The 15,186-nt window shown below is 40.1% G+C and overlaps 1 protein-coding gene across 1 annotated transcript in view; it reads left to right on the forward strand.

The window, feature by feature from the left end:
- The first annotated feature begins 427 nt into the window (after positions 1-427).
- The window catches only part of ARRDC2 (arrestin domain containing 2), a 43,466-nt gene continuing 28,707 nt past the window's right edge, over positions 428-15,186 (forward strand). The window contains exon 1 of the mRNA XM_075204727.1: positions 428-962. Within this exon, the coding sequence (XP_075060828.1) occupies positions 704-962 (259 nt within the window). The 5' untranslated portion in view covers positions 428-703. The remainder of the gene's footprint in view (positions 963-15,186) is intronic.

The following is a 15,186-nucleotide window of genomic DNA, read 5'->3' on the forward strand; positions in this document are numbered from 1 at the left end:
TTTATACATTTTAATGCACTAGTTAAACAAAGTATATTATAATTACAGAGAATTATATGTATACTATTACCTAATAACATGTCCCCATGTGTTCTTTTTTTCAGGACTTCTCTCTTTTCCACACAAAATCATGAACTTACAATACTAATTTCCACTTAATTTCTGCTGCACCAAAATTAACACAAGTTGACATAGATGTGGACTGTATAACCTGAGCAAACCTCAGTGATTGTGACTTGTCTTGTAGTCAACTCACGTTACATTTAAACGTAGATATCGCAAATACATAGGAAGAAACAGCATTTTGTCTAGTTAACCTAAATGCACATTTAACCAATAGCAGAAGAGAGCTGTTTAAAGGGTATACTAAGGGTGTGTAACCAAGATCCTCCTCTTTCTGGGAGGGGCTAGCACTTCAATTCCTCTTGTGTCAGTTACAAATAGTGTTGTGCTGCCTACAGATAAGCCATGCAAGATGCGTGCTGATCCGTGGGCTGTTTGCAAGAAATTAACCCCACCCGCGAGAAAAGGGAGAGTAGATTTTTGGATGTCGTAAAAGATAAATAGGAAACTCGTCTCTGTGTCAAGTAAACACCCCTTTATCTTTTTGCCTAAGGAAGTGTTTCCACGCCTTGCAGGAAGCTCGCAATTAAAGCACAACATCTGATCGGGAATACAAGTCACCCTAAGCCTGTGGACAATCATGCAGTTCAGTAAAATAACGGATTTCACTTTGGATCTGTGCCCCAGTGTCTATGGGGTGTACACTGCTGGTGAGATATTGACGGGACATGTGGTCCTGGAGCTGTGCAAGACGATGAGTATTTCAGCCTTGGAGGTCTGTGCCAGGGGACTGGCCACCGTGCACTGGTTAGAGACCCGCAGCATTGGCATGAACACTGTTTACAGCGACTTTACTGCCCATGAGACGTATTTAAGAAAGCGGCACCACTTAATAAGAGGTAGGTGTAGTAGGTATGATTGACAGCAGGCTGGTGGACATACTCTTACCTGCAGGACAGACTGTTCTGGTTCTTGGCATGGAACGTTTTTCATTTTTTGAGTTCTACAAACCCATAAACCGACTGTAGTATGTAAATATTATTAGCAGCAAGATGTGATGAATTTCCTAGTCCTTTATCCGATTTCGTAATAATTCTAATGTGTTTGACAAAACATTTGTTTTATGAGTGCTTAGATATTTTAAATATTTCAGGACTGTTTAGATTTAGAAATATGTATGTAGGATTACGAAGCTGAAGTTAGCTTCTTATTCGGCCAGCTTCTTATTCGTTTGTAATTCATGCTCCAGTTTCTTATTCAGAAAAGATTCTTTTTAAAGGATTAAATAAATTTGGATCACTGATTTCACATCAAATTAACACTACAGGGGGTCCCTTATACAAAATGCATAAGTATTTAGCCTGACCTAACAAGGTTATGGGCATGAAATAAGTGGGCAAAGTCACCATATTTTATCATTTTGAATAAGTAGCTGCAGATTTGCAAGGGTTAAATGTCGTTGGGCCAGCAATTTGACAGTCGGAATCGACACAGGGTGGTCAGTTACATATAAAACATCTGTCTTTTGCCTGGCCCAACGCTGTTTTGGGCATGCAATCAGGTGGCAAAGTGGGCACAGATAGCATTTTGAATAAGTAGCTGCAGATTTGCAAGTGTTAAATGCCGTTGGGCCAGCAATTTGACAGTGGGAATCGACACAGGGTGGTCAGTTACATATAAAACATCTGTCTCTTGCCTGGCCCAACGCTGTTTTGGGCATGCAATCAGGTGGCAAAGTGGGCACAGAAAGCATTTTGAGCATTTTGAATAAGTAGCTGCAGATTTGCAAGTGTTAAATGCCGTTGGGCCAGCAATTTGACAGTGAGAATCGACACAGGGTGGTCAGTTACATATAAAACATCTGTCTTTTGCCTGGCCCAACGCTGTTTTGGGCATGCAATCAGGTGGCAAAGTGGGCACAGGAGTGCAGCTGGCTGTGGATGTTTCCTTGAAGGTAGCGGCTTACGCTGATGGTGTCACAGTCGTCTTGTCAGACATGGCCGAGGCGCGTGGCATTGAAAATCTAATCTGCGAATATTCTGAGGCTTCGGGCTCAGAGATAAACCAAGAAAAGAGTCAAGTTCTCTGGTTAGGGGAGGTAGGACGGCAGTTTGTCCTTCGGGATGCGCTCCCTCAGGCCAGTCAAGAGGTTAAAATCTTAGGCATTCTATTTGGTTCGGGTGATTATGCCCAGCGAAATTGGGAATTGAAACTGGCAGATGCCGCCTCTAAGGTGGATAACTGGAAGAAGTGGAAGCTGCCCTACAGAGAACAGATTGATTTGATCAAGACTTACTTGATCCCAATTTTTTTGTACGTCAGTTACATATGTCTGTTGTCAGAATCATTAAGGGTCAAGGTCAGTTCCTTGTTCTTTCAGTTGTTATGGGGGAACAAGTTGAACTTCATCAAGAGGAATGTGACCTACAAACCGAAGGATGAAGGTGGCCTGGGAATGGTAAACCCAGTGCTGTTCTTTAGTACTTCTTGAAACTTCATCTCGGGAGTCTCTTTTTGGAGTCTCGACCCTCGGTGGGTAGCTGGCTTTCGTGTGTGGGTGCACCCTTTTCTCAATGCATGGTTAGATGGGGGTCCCGATTTTTTTTTTTTTTTTTTTTTCGAATTAAGCATGGATACCTCCCGGCCTATGTGGTTCAGGGTTTAAAGGTGACAAGGAAATGGCAGATTGAGGTGGATGAGGCAAAAACAGACAATGGACCACTTCTTGCTTCAGTGTCCTTTTAATATAGAGGTTTACAAGGGAGTGTCCCACGCCTTATGCCTTCCCTGTCTTTCGAGGCTTAGTTACCCTGAGTGGGTGTATGGAGCGCTGAAAAGGTGTGGGAATTTTGATTTAAGCACTCGTTTTTTAGTTAGCGTAGTTGTTAGGTTTTACACATGGAGCGCACGGTGTTTAGTGTCCATTAGGGGCAAAATCCTTCCTATAGTGAGGTGGTGGATAGTATTCTGCATGAGGTTTCGAAAATAAGGGACATGGAGAGGGGCCGGATGGATGCTGCGAGCTGGGGTACATTTTGGCGGGGGCTGAGACCTCCCTAAGCGGTAGCTAACACATGGCAGTCTCTCCATTCTTGGCTATCTATCCTGTTTTATCACTATTAGATTTTGTGGAAACCCTTTTTTCTAGTAAGGTTTACATACATTTAAAGTTTGCTTTCATTACCTGACAGTAAAGGATGTGTGGATGGTATTATAGATTGGTGGCGGGGTTGTGGTAATGCAGAGTATTGTGCTAAGTGTTGGCATGTTTCTCTCGTGGAAAGTTTTTGATTTGTTTTGTGTTTTTTTTGTCTTTATAGTTGTGAAGTGGTGTATTAGTTGTTTTGTGATGGGATTGTAGTAGAATTGGTATGTGAAGTTTTTGTTCATATTGGTCCTTTTTACCCTTTGGATAATGTATATAGTCTATTTTATCTTGGACAAAATGATACCGGATTTATTTTTGTTGCAATTTTTTAATAAAAACATCAACCCTTGCAAATCTGCAGCTACTTATTCAAAATGTTTAAAATGCTATCTGTGCCCACTTTGCCACCTGATTGCATGCCCAAAACAGCGTTGGGCCAGGCAAAAGACAGATGTTTTATATGTAACTGACCACCCTGTGTTGATTCCCACTGTCAAATTGCTGGCCTAACGGCATTTAACCCTTGCAAATCTGCAGCTACTTATTCAAAATGATAAAATATGGTGACTTTGCCCCCTGATTTCATGCCCATAACCTCGTTGGGTGATATACTAATGCATTTTGTATAAAGGACCCCCTGTTGTGTTAATTTGATGTGAAATCAGTGATCCAAATTGATTTAATCCTTTAAAAATAAGCTTTTCTGAACAAGAAGCTGGAGCATGAATTAGAAACGAATAAGAAGCTAACTTCAGCCTCGTTGTAGGATTCCACCTGTTCCATCATAAGCTTATAGCGATCAGATTTCTGTCCTCCAATTGGCTTTGGGATTTCATTGAAGGGTCTCTTCCTACTTACCAAGCCCCCTGGCCGGTGAAGACTGTTGCTAGAGGTAGCCTTTGCCCGGGACCTCTGGCGAAATGGTAGCCTATTTATCATGGACAGCGGCAGTGCAGGTACCGCCACTCTCCTTTGATTGCTAATGCTATTTTAGCGTTCTAATTTTTGTTTTTACATTTTATAAAAATAAATTTGGATGGAATCTGGAACTGGAAGCTGTCAACAGACTGTCCTGGCGAACGATAAGATTTTTCTTACCGCTGCCAGCCAAGTGTCACATTTTTTGTTAAGATGCACAATAGATCACTGGGACTAGAAGAGGTAGAAAATCTTTTTAACGGAGTGGTCTTATTAAATAGAACCCTTACATTTTATTCCAGTTTTCTCCCCAGCACCTTTTTCCCAAGTGGTCCACCCTGCTGTTTCTACTTGCCACCCGACTCTTTGATCCCAACAGAGTCCTATTATAATAGAATAAACCATTGTTTTTCCTAATAGAACAGGCACTATGTGAGCGCTACAGTCATCACTGTGCGTTACACCACTAATCACCAGTCTGACCAGTCCTGGCAGGTGTGGGTAATAACCTCCAACATTTTACATTATTATTGCTACTTAATGTCACCCGCCTGGTAAAATGTTCTGGGGAGAGCACTGTATTCTTTTGTTACAGAAATTAAGACTTTTGCTTAATTTAGTCTGTAGTTGAATTAATTTTTTTTTTGTCATGAACCAGAATTCCTGCTTCTAAATTAAAAAGCTGTCCCTAGCAAACTGATAATTATCTGTACCCTTTTTCGGGGTGCCACATTTAAAAAAGGGGAGCAGTAGGGAATTTACTATAGCTTAAAATTACTGTCATATATTTGTGAATGTGGGTAAAACCTTTATTTCCCCTCTTCCTGAAAGCTGCAATTCCTGGTATTTTATTCTTAAACATCAGCATTTACTTTTAACAGTCTCCCTAATCACTACTTCTCTGTGGGGGGTACCGATATGGCTGCTAGTCACAGTCTCTGTTGAAACGCATTAGCAATTTCACACTTGGCAATCTGTAAATCTTTTATAGCTTGAACAAGAAAGTAAGGAAAAAAGAACAAAATTATGTAGGTAATTTAGAGTTCCAGGTAAAAGAGGTCCTTTTTCATATTCGCAAATATGCCCCTTCACACTTATGTTTCCATGTCTGTATTTGAACAATATGTTCAATAAGATACATGCAACCTTAAATCTAGCATATAGATGCGTTCGGCACAAATGTATGGAAATATATGGCAATAAAACTCGACAACATCTTATGTAAGTGTAGAATTTACGCTTGGTATGAAATGTATTTCAAAGGTACTTGTAACCAAAATAACATCTATCTCAGCAGGGAGGGGTATTTAACTTGTCTGCCCTCCCTTACCATATTGATTACTGTAGTACTGTCAACCTGAGTGATTTAATGTAAAAGACTTTTTTTTTTTTTTTTAAATGAGATTGCAGCTTTTAAATTCTAATGCATGTCTGCAAGCTACAACAAATCACGTATCTGCCGATAGTGTATGCAAAATCACCCTGCACATGCCCAGAAATGACAGAAACATCCGAGAACGCAGCCCTGTTCCGTGCGCCTGCGAGCTCAAAGGACACTTACTACAGCGTACGATTTTGTAAATGGACGGGGAAGGAGCGTTTTGCTGTAGTGAATGTACATTAGGTTTGTGTCAAACTCAAGCACACGTTGCCGCGTCCGAAGCAAGCGCTGGGCATCTCAAAGTTACTTGTTTTTCTGCTGTATCTTTTGCTCCAGCTAAAGGGCTAGTCTAAGTCCTGATCAGTAGTGATGACCATCTCGTATGCATGCTGTAACAGGTGTTTGCAATCGCGAGCAACTGTAAAAATGTATTTACTGTTCAGTAGACATTAGCATTATCCTAATAAATGTATTTCATGGGGAAAAAAAATCATTCTCCTTAATGCCTTTATTATTACCAGGTGACATTAATGCAATATATATATATTTTATTTTTTTTCTGTGCACTCTGCTGTTAATTTATAATCCACATCGGCATTGGACGTATCCTGCAGCGTCTTGTGTATTGGGGCACAGTGGACCCACACCTGAATTCAAAAGCGCATGGCCTAAATATGTGCATATAATACTGAATGCAGGTTCCACTCAGTAGTCAACATATCATCATTGCAGTTGGCAAATGCACTCTTCAGAAGTGTGTGTGTGTGTGTATACACATACATACATACACCGTGCAGAAGTTTTAGACAGGTGTGGAAGAAATGCTGCAGAGAATGCTTTAAAAAATAGAAATGTTAATAGTTTATTTTATCAAATAACAATAAGTGAATGAATAGAAGAAGAATCTAAATCAAATCAATATTTGGTGTGACCACACTTTGCCTTCAAAACAACATCAGTTCTTCTAGGTACACTTGCACAAAGTCAGGGATTTTGTAGGATTATAGTCCGGTATATGATCAGCCAATCATACCAAACAGACTGGGGTTTCAAGATGTGCTCTTCAAGCACTTTTGAAGAAGCATAAAGAAGCAGTCAATGTTGAGGACCATAGACGCAGTGACCGGCCAAGGAAACTTAGTGCATCAGATGAAAGGCACATCATGCTTACTTCCCATCGAAATCGAAAGATGTCCAACAGTGCGATCAGCTCAGGACTGGAAAAAAACAGTGGGACACAGCTACACCCATCTACTGCCATATGTCTCACTGGAGAATTTTGCATTTCTGTAACTTCTGTTCTGCTGCAAAATTCACTTTTTATAAATTTGTTTGTGAAAAGCTGCAATGATAAGCTCCAAAATCTATCTATTCTATACTTGCCATACTATACTTGTTTTTGAAAAAGGATTTCAGGGAGATTATGTGGCAAAAAGTACGGATAACTCATTTTAAAGCATTTGATGTAGCCTGACTAATACTGAATGCAGCTCCATTTGATGATCATTATAAAATACAAACACATATCTAATAAATACAATGCAAGCACATTCTGGTGGCAATTGTACAAAACTAATTTTGGTTGCTAGTACACAAAGCAAACATTATTCGTGAAGTTTAAAAACACCACTCAAATATAATTACTCTCATAAAAACCTTAGAATTAATTTGTGGTCAGGTCCTATAGTTGCTAGCAGCTTGTGTTGTTATTGGCTGATAGCACTCATTTTCAGTCCTGCAAATGGACTTTTGAAGCCAATGTGAGCTCAAAAGAATGCTGAGTACCATCAGCCAATAATAGCACATGGTAGTAGCAGCTCTGTGTCATGTCAGATGTTTATTTCAAGCAGAACAGGGAGTTGAAGAGCCACAAAGGGTGACACTTTAGCTCAATTATACCACTCATTAGTGAGCCTCCCATTCCATTGCAACATAAAAGTTAGTACTGTTTCCAGAAAGTAATAGAAAAAAGGTACCGTATTTATTTTTTAAATTTTCCACTCGTATGAGATTTATTTATTTTAGAAGAATGACTTTGTTTTTGACAAGTATATGGATTGTTTGACGCACTATTGGGTTTCGGTAGGGTTAATTTTATGGATATAGTTATGATTGTTTACGTAAACAAACACAACATGGATGTCTTGAAATTATTAGTGATAAGGAAATTTGAATAACCCCTTATTTAAAGTTAAATTTATCTTATTAAGATAATAGATCAGGCCTGGCTGACCTGTTACTTTGTTACAAATATGTGTTAAATGAGTGTATTCCAAAAGTTGTTTTCTACCATCTCTGAGGCCCTCGATTCAAACCAGCTTGTCATTTGAGTGGTGTTCATATGTTCTTTCTGCTCTTGTGGGTTTTCAGATTCTCATACCACAGTCCAAAGACCTATGTCAAAGTCGAATAATTGGATGAAAGAAAGTATATTGATTAATATTATCTTACTGTGTGATTGCGATCAGTACACCGCGTGTCATAGCGCAATCACACAGTAAATAAGGCACGCATACACTTACACATTCACTTGTATATAGTTCCAATCCACAGTCGTTTATGAACAGATGTTGTTGAGTTTATAGTTAGATACTATAAGGTTATATGTACACGTTAGCGAGATCTAAGGTTCAGGTCGCAGGAAACATATCAAGTCTGGTATCATTCTAATACCCTATTTATCTGCAGACGTTCGGTTCAATCGCCGAAAGGATCCTACCTTGCGTATGCTAGATATGGGTTACAGGGAATAAATGATCATGAATGGTATTGTGTGTGTAAGGTAAATAGACCAGTTTGAACTAGTTCTTGGTGGTAAGATTAGTATGCATCTTCTGGAAAAATTACCCCCACCCTTGGATGGCATCGTTTGAACTGGCCAATGACCTGCATTACACTGGACCTTCCTGAAACCTGAACATATGGAAACATGCCAAATCATCAGTATTGTTTTCACTGTATCACTGACTGTATATAAGCAGGGGCTCTGGGACCAGCATGCAGTCACATTGACCACAGACTTCAGAATTGAATGACTGCTGAATCCAGGGCGCAGCATATGTATCGGCTGTACTTATTTATTGAACTTATTCTTTTGCTATTGCTAATAAATCACTTTGTGCTTTGGAACCACACAAATCGCATAGACGATGCTTATTGGTAAACGATAAAATAACAACTACCTACTCTGACTAAATTGGTACAAGTATGTGTGTGTATGCTATAGGGAAATTACAGTCATGTCCAAAAGTTCACAATTTTGTCTAAGAATACAGCCATGAATAAAGAATGGCACCAAAACATCCTCCAAGAGCCACTTCTCCCAACCATCCGAGAACAGTTTGGTGATGAACAATGCCTTCTCCAGCATGATGGAGCACCGTGCCATAAGGCAAAAGTGATCGCGAAGTGGCTCGGGGATCAATACATTGAAACTTTGGGTCCATAGCCAGGAAATTCCCCAGACCTTAATCCCATTGAGAACTTGTGGTCAATCCTCAAGAGGAGGGTGGACAAACAAAAACCCACAATTCTGACAAACTCCAAGCATTGGTTAGGCAAGAATGGGCGGCCATCAGTCAGTATGTGGCCCAGAAGTTGATTGACAGCATGCCAGGGCGAATTGTAGAGGTCTTCAAAAAGAAGGGTCAACACTGCAAATATTGACTCTTTGCATAAACTTAATGTACTTGTCAATAAAAGCCTTAGGCACTTATGAAATGCTTGTAATTTTACTTCAGTATACCATAGCAACATCTGACAAAAAGGTCTAAAAACACTAAAGCAGCAAACTTTGTGAAAACCAATATTTGTGTCATTCTCAAAACTTTTAGCCATGACTGTACATTAGAATTTCCTATGAGGCAAGGGCTGATGTGAGTGGAAATGTAATCTGAGCATATGCATCTTCAATATATTGTTTGTGCAAATTCATCTACTTCTATGTGGGTCATCATCATCTATTTATATAGCGCCACTAATTCCGCAGCGCTGTACAGAGAAGTCATTCACATCAGTCCCTGCCCTATTGGAGCTTACAGTCTAAATCCCCTAACATACACATGCACAGGCCGAGACAGAGAGTCCCGCTGGAAATCTAGAAAGAGTAAAGAAATCACTTCAAAGTCCAGGCTAATAACACTTTAGGTCAATTCCCTTCATTAAATTAAATATTTTTGATTATTCTAGAATACTGCTAATTCCAGCCTCATGTAGGTCTTAAATTATTCTTAAGAGTGACAGCACATTGGGACTGTCTTTTAATACATGCGTTCACTTTTGTGCATACTTGCCTACTGTCCTGGAATGTCTCCTGAATTACGGATAGTTCTCTTGGAACCACGGGAAAGCAGGCCCTTTCCCTCAGATCCCGCCCACTTCTTTGTGAAGTTGGCGGGTAAGGGGGCCTCAGTGACTGGTTTTGAAATGAAACTGTGATTTTCGGCCCCATGTGTGTATTATGTGTCCATATAACTAGGCAAATTCCAGACTTGCATGGTAAAAACAAACAAAAACCCACAACCCATTGAAAGTATTGGATGATTCCCGATTACTGGCACCTCCAGAGCACTGTTAAAACATAGTCCTTCTGTAGAGAGAAAAAAAGTGTCAGTTGGCTTACAGGAAATTGATCCCTAGGCTCTGCTGACCGTGGCTAGGTCCACCCATGGGCGCGGAGTCTAACAGACAGGTGGTTTTCACCAGGAACCCCCACAAGGAGGTATGGTTTTAGCTGTACCAAGTCTGCCGGTCGCGGTCCTGTGAGTGAGTTTACAGCAGAACGATGTGGGGGAGCCAGGTGAAGTGGATGGAGACTATGGAGTCCACAGACGAGTGGTATAAATACAGGCACAACAATAATATAGGCTGATGATCGGCAGCCAATGAGTCACTAGGAGAATAGGTGCTCTGTGGTATACAACGAGAGGACAGAGGCTGTCACGATGATGTACACTTGAGATGGTAATTGAGATACTGGAGCAGCGAAAGTTCAGCACGGCCAGAGACTGAGAGCAGGCTGGAGTAGCGGAGGTAACTCGTGGTAACAGCTGATGAGTCACAGATGTTGTAGCCGCTCTGAGTGGTAGCGATGAGAGAACCGGAGCTGTCACAAAAAAAGTATACTGGAGATGGTAAGAGAGGTACTAGAACAGCGATGGTTTAGCACAGATCACGAACTGAGAGCAGACTGGAACACAGGCAAACCACAAGGAGAACAGGAACCAGAACCACAGGCTGCAGGAAGTGAGCTTGAAGAACAGGCATCAGACAGGTGAATCCAGGTTTAAATAGTGATCCAGAAGTGCTTAGCCAATGAAAAAGAGGGAGGAGAACCTGAAGTGCAATAGGCTTGCACCTGCACAGATCTGAATATAGCTGAATGAATGAACTGGAGAATGTCTGATGCTGGGACATGCCAGTTTCCTGATGAATGGACTGCAGGTAACTAGACAGGTGCTATCTGTGGGACCGGAGCATTACAAAAAGCTATCCAACCACCCGCAGACATGTGAATGTCCCATTAAATGCACCAGCTCATTTTTTTTTTTTTTAAAACCATATTTGATAGCGTTTTTTAGTTAATATGAGGAAAGCTTGTGTTGTGCAGAAAGAAAAAAACAAGCAAAGGGGAGTGGGACAAAGACAATAGGAGCAGATACATGAATAAGATGGCATAACAGTGTCTTCCAATTGGTACAGAGGATATCCTGGAAAATAAAATATTGTGCTTTATGCAATATGTTGTGCATTCATATTCCCAGACCACATTTATCTAGGAATGTTTGAACTGCGGATCTCCACCCATAAGAATATGCAAACCTTTTACACCCTTTATCTGCTTTCACCACTAGATGTGACTACTTTGTGCAGAATCAATATCCATGTGTTTCCCAGGAAAAATAGTACATGACGCTAGAATATGGAATGGCAGTTGCACCCCTGCAGCCCATGTTTGCAAATTACCCTTCTGTGTCCTAATTTGTTGTTTACCGAAAAAAAAAAAAAAAAAAAGTCTACTCAAGCTGCAAGATTTGTGTCTTGAAGACATTTGTGTGGGATGACAAAGAAGCAGTTTCCAAACAGCTGCAATGAAGAGAATCAGAAAAGGGAGGATTGAGCATAGGGGGGAAAGTAGACCGATATTCCAGGAATGTTTTCTTAACTTGCCTTTTTATTGGCCTCCTGGGAGGTTCTGTAAAAAAACAAACAAGCGACTGTTCAGCATATATTATGAGGGGCCTTATAATATACAGCCACAATCTATGTACATAAAAGATTTAAAGTATTTTACAGTTACAGAAATGTCAGCATGGGAAAGAGTAAAGGTGAACAATTTCCATGTTTGTAGATTATCGCAATCCATTAATAGGTTAAATACATTTTCGAGAGAGATTAGTACAAAGTTTATACAATTCTGATGTATGGAAATTACTCTCTGATGCAATATTTTAAAAGGCTTCCCCAATGAAAATTCATGATGGTAATTTGGACATCAATAACATATTGACACATTGATGCGGTAAAAACCTGATTTAAAGTGAAACGCAAGCGGAACTGTAACTTCTGATAGAAAAAGTTGTATGCAAGTGTATGCGTATACATGCTGTATGCAGAGTTGAAGCAGCAGGTAGGTCTGAATGAGTAGCAGATGCGTCCACTTGACAACAACCACAACCCTCAGACAAATCCAACTTGCGAACATGTACAAAAAACTTTTATTTTATTGGTTACGCGCACAATTGCTAGCATCTTTTAAACTTGAGACACACAGATAATAGTTCCTGACATGCCTGTAAATTTTTTTTTTATATATATATATATATATATATATATATATATATATATATATATATATATATATATATATATATATATATATATATAGTTAACCTGTGCATGATACTCATGCATTCTAGTCAAATCAAGCTACTTAAGGTGTTAAAAAGGTTCTTGTCATGCATTTGGGCCATAGCCCAGGCCTCAACCACCAACCACTCCCCACTGTCACCCCCGGCAACCACCAACCACTCCCAACTGTCACTTCTCCTTCAAGAAATATATATATATTTTTTTTAAATCTTTATAAACACTTATAACAATTAACAAATTAAATTAACAAATTAAAAACATCTTAGTATACCAAATTTCAGCCCTTTCTGAATTTTTTTTTCCACACACACTAAGAATTTAGTAGGTCAGTGTATAACTCCGCCCAGCAGGTAGCGCTGCAGCTTGGTTTTATTTTTTCCACACACAGACAGACTAACATACGCCACTAGACATTTATATTATATATATATATATAATTTTTTTTATCAATCTTTGCTATAACATGCTCAACAAATCCTAATCTACTATCTCAATATTCATTTGCAAACCCAATCCTATAATTACAAGTGGTTCTTTAGAGGTGTTCGTTATCATACTCCTTCACTACTTACATCTGCCCCTGACTACCACAAATAGTCTGAATTTGTATGCAATTGCTCAAACATGCTGTTATTGTACATTGCCTATGTTAGAATGGCATTTCTCTCCCCTGTCATGCCTCTGCAGGTGTAAGGAGGTAGAAGTGCCAAAAAGTCGCTGGTCTGAATAGGCGCAGTTTGGTATATTCATTTTCTGAGCATGCACAGTGCAAAAAACGCAAAGATATGCTATGCAAATAGACGGCCATCTCACGATGAATCAGGCTCTAAATCTTTTTGGGATAGAAAACCATTGGCTCTACAACTGCTGCTTAATGAATATAATGATATGCAGCTTGATAGTACGATATAGCTTTCCATATTTGCTATAATTTCGTTTGTAGTGAATGACATTGCTGCAAGTTTTTAGTTTAGATGGTTGTCACAACAAGACCCACCTGGGCATGCATACACCGATCAACCACAACATTAAAACCACCTGCCTAATATTGTGCAGGTCCCCCTCGTGCCACCAAAACAGCTCATAGAGATTCATTCAGCGTGAATGGGGGAAAATTAAGTAGCGAATTAGATTGGGCCGAAGTCGTCCCCACACCTTTTGAGACATACTCATGCCATTTAAACCACCTCATTTAGGGTGAGGAAGGGGAGGAAGAATATGGCATACCCACAGTCTCCATTTCGAAGCTACACTGTACCTTGGCCACCACCCTATTTAACAAGGGTGGGATTGGAGACTTCCAGTTTTGTGCCAAAGAGGCTCTTGCGGCAATCAAGATGTAACCAAACAGATACCTAGCATGAAACGGAAACTGTGGCGGAAAATGATGCAACAATGCTACCTCAGGGGCAGGTTTCAGACTTTGTGAAGTGACTTTATTGACCAACTCAAAAACTTGCCCCCAGAACGGCTGAATATGCGTGCAAAGGGATAGGAAGGAGACTTTTATACCAAAAAGTGATACCTGCCCTACTGGATCCCTTAGTTAACTTTGTGTATATTAGAGTCAGAGCAAAAGACACATCTAAGCCCTGTCTGGGAAGGGTTGTAAACCAATGCCTAAGCTGCGAATATTTATAGAATTCCCAAGCAGGAAGGTGAAATTTGTCTCGTATTTGCGTAAAAGAGAGTAACCTGTTCATCAAATAAATCAGAAAATAAGATGGCCCCATTCCCTATTCAAAAATTAAGATTTAGATCTGGGATAAGTTTGGCAATAGCTGCCAATGACATATTCATGGTAGGGACAGTAAGATCTTGATTAGTCTCAATGAAACTATCCCACACTGCCAAGGAGTCCTTGGTTAATCTTGGGAGATGAGCAGGCGACGGACGCCATGCCTTATGAACCCAGATCAAGTCTACTAAACGGAACTGTGAATTCATCTAGTAATGGTTTAGGAATGATTGCAGGTATAGTTCGAAATAAATTAATTTTTGGTAACAAAAGCATCTTGAAGGCCGCCAGCCTTCCCAGCCAGGAGACCTCACAACAGACCCATGATTTGGTTAACGTAAGAATCTGCTGTATTGGGGCCATGAAATTAGATTAATTGTATTATCTAAGGTTGGGGTAATCTGAATGCCTTAATACGGAACAGCTATTGTTTTCCACGAATATTGGAAGGACTTTTTAAGATACTCTACCTTCAAAAAGGAGACATTTATTGGAAGGACTTCCGATTTTAGCTTATAATACAAGGCGCTACTATATGAATCAAGGATATTGTCCAGGGCCGGCAGTGAACTCGCCGGGATGGTCACAAAGAGTAGGACGTCATCAGCAAACAAGTATAATTTATGTGATGTGTTCTTAATGCTGATACCTGGAAACAGATGAGGATCTAACAGTCATTGCAAGGGGTTCCATTGCTAAAACAAAAATCAATGGTGACAGGGGGAATTTATCTGACAGAACCATTACTAAACACTTTGGCTGAAGGGTTGGTATATAAAGCAGAGATGGCCATCAAAAATCTACCTTGAAAACCAAACCGAAGAAGGACCCTCTCCATATATTCGCAATGCAACCTATCGAAAGCCTTCTCAGCATCCAGGGAGAGGGTAAGGAGTTCTGATTGGGTTTCCATTCTAAAATATTAAGCACCCGCCTGGTATTGTCTGAGGCCTGACGCCCCAGAACAAAACCCATTTGATCAGGGTGAACCAGATCCGGGTTCTACTGCATTTTGATTTCAAGTGCTTTTTGTTTAAAGTGTGGAGTTAGGAGTTGAATTCAGGAGGG

Source organism: Mixophyes fleayi, chromosome 1 (genome assembly GCF_038048845.1).
Source record: "Mixophyes fleayi isolate aMixFle1 chromosome 1, aMixFle1.hap1, whole genome shotgun sequence".
Lineage (NCBI taxonomy): Eukaryota > Metazoa > Chordata > Amphibia > Anura > Limnodynastidae > Mixophyes > Mixophyes fleayi.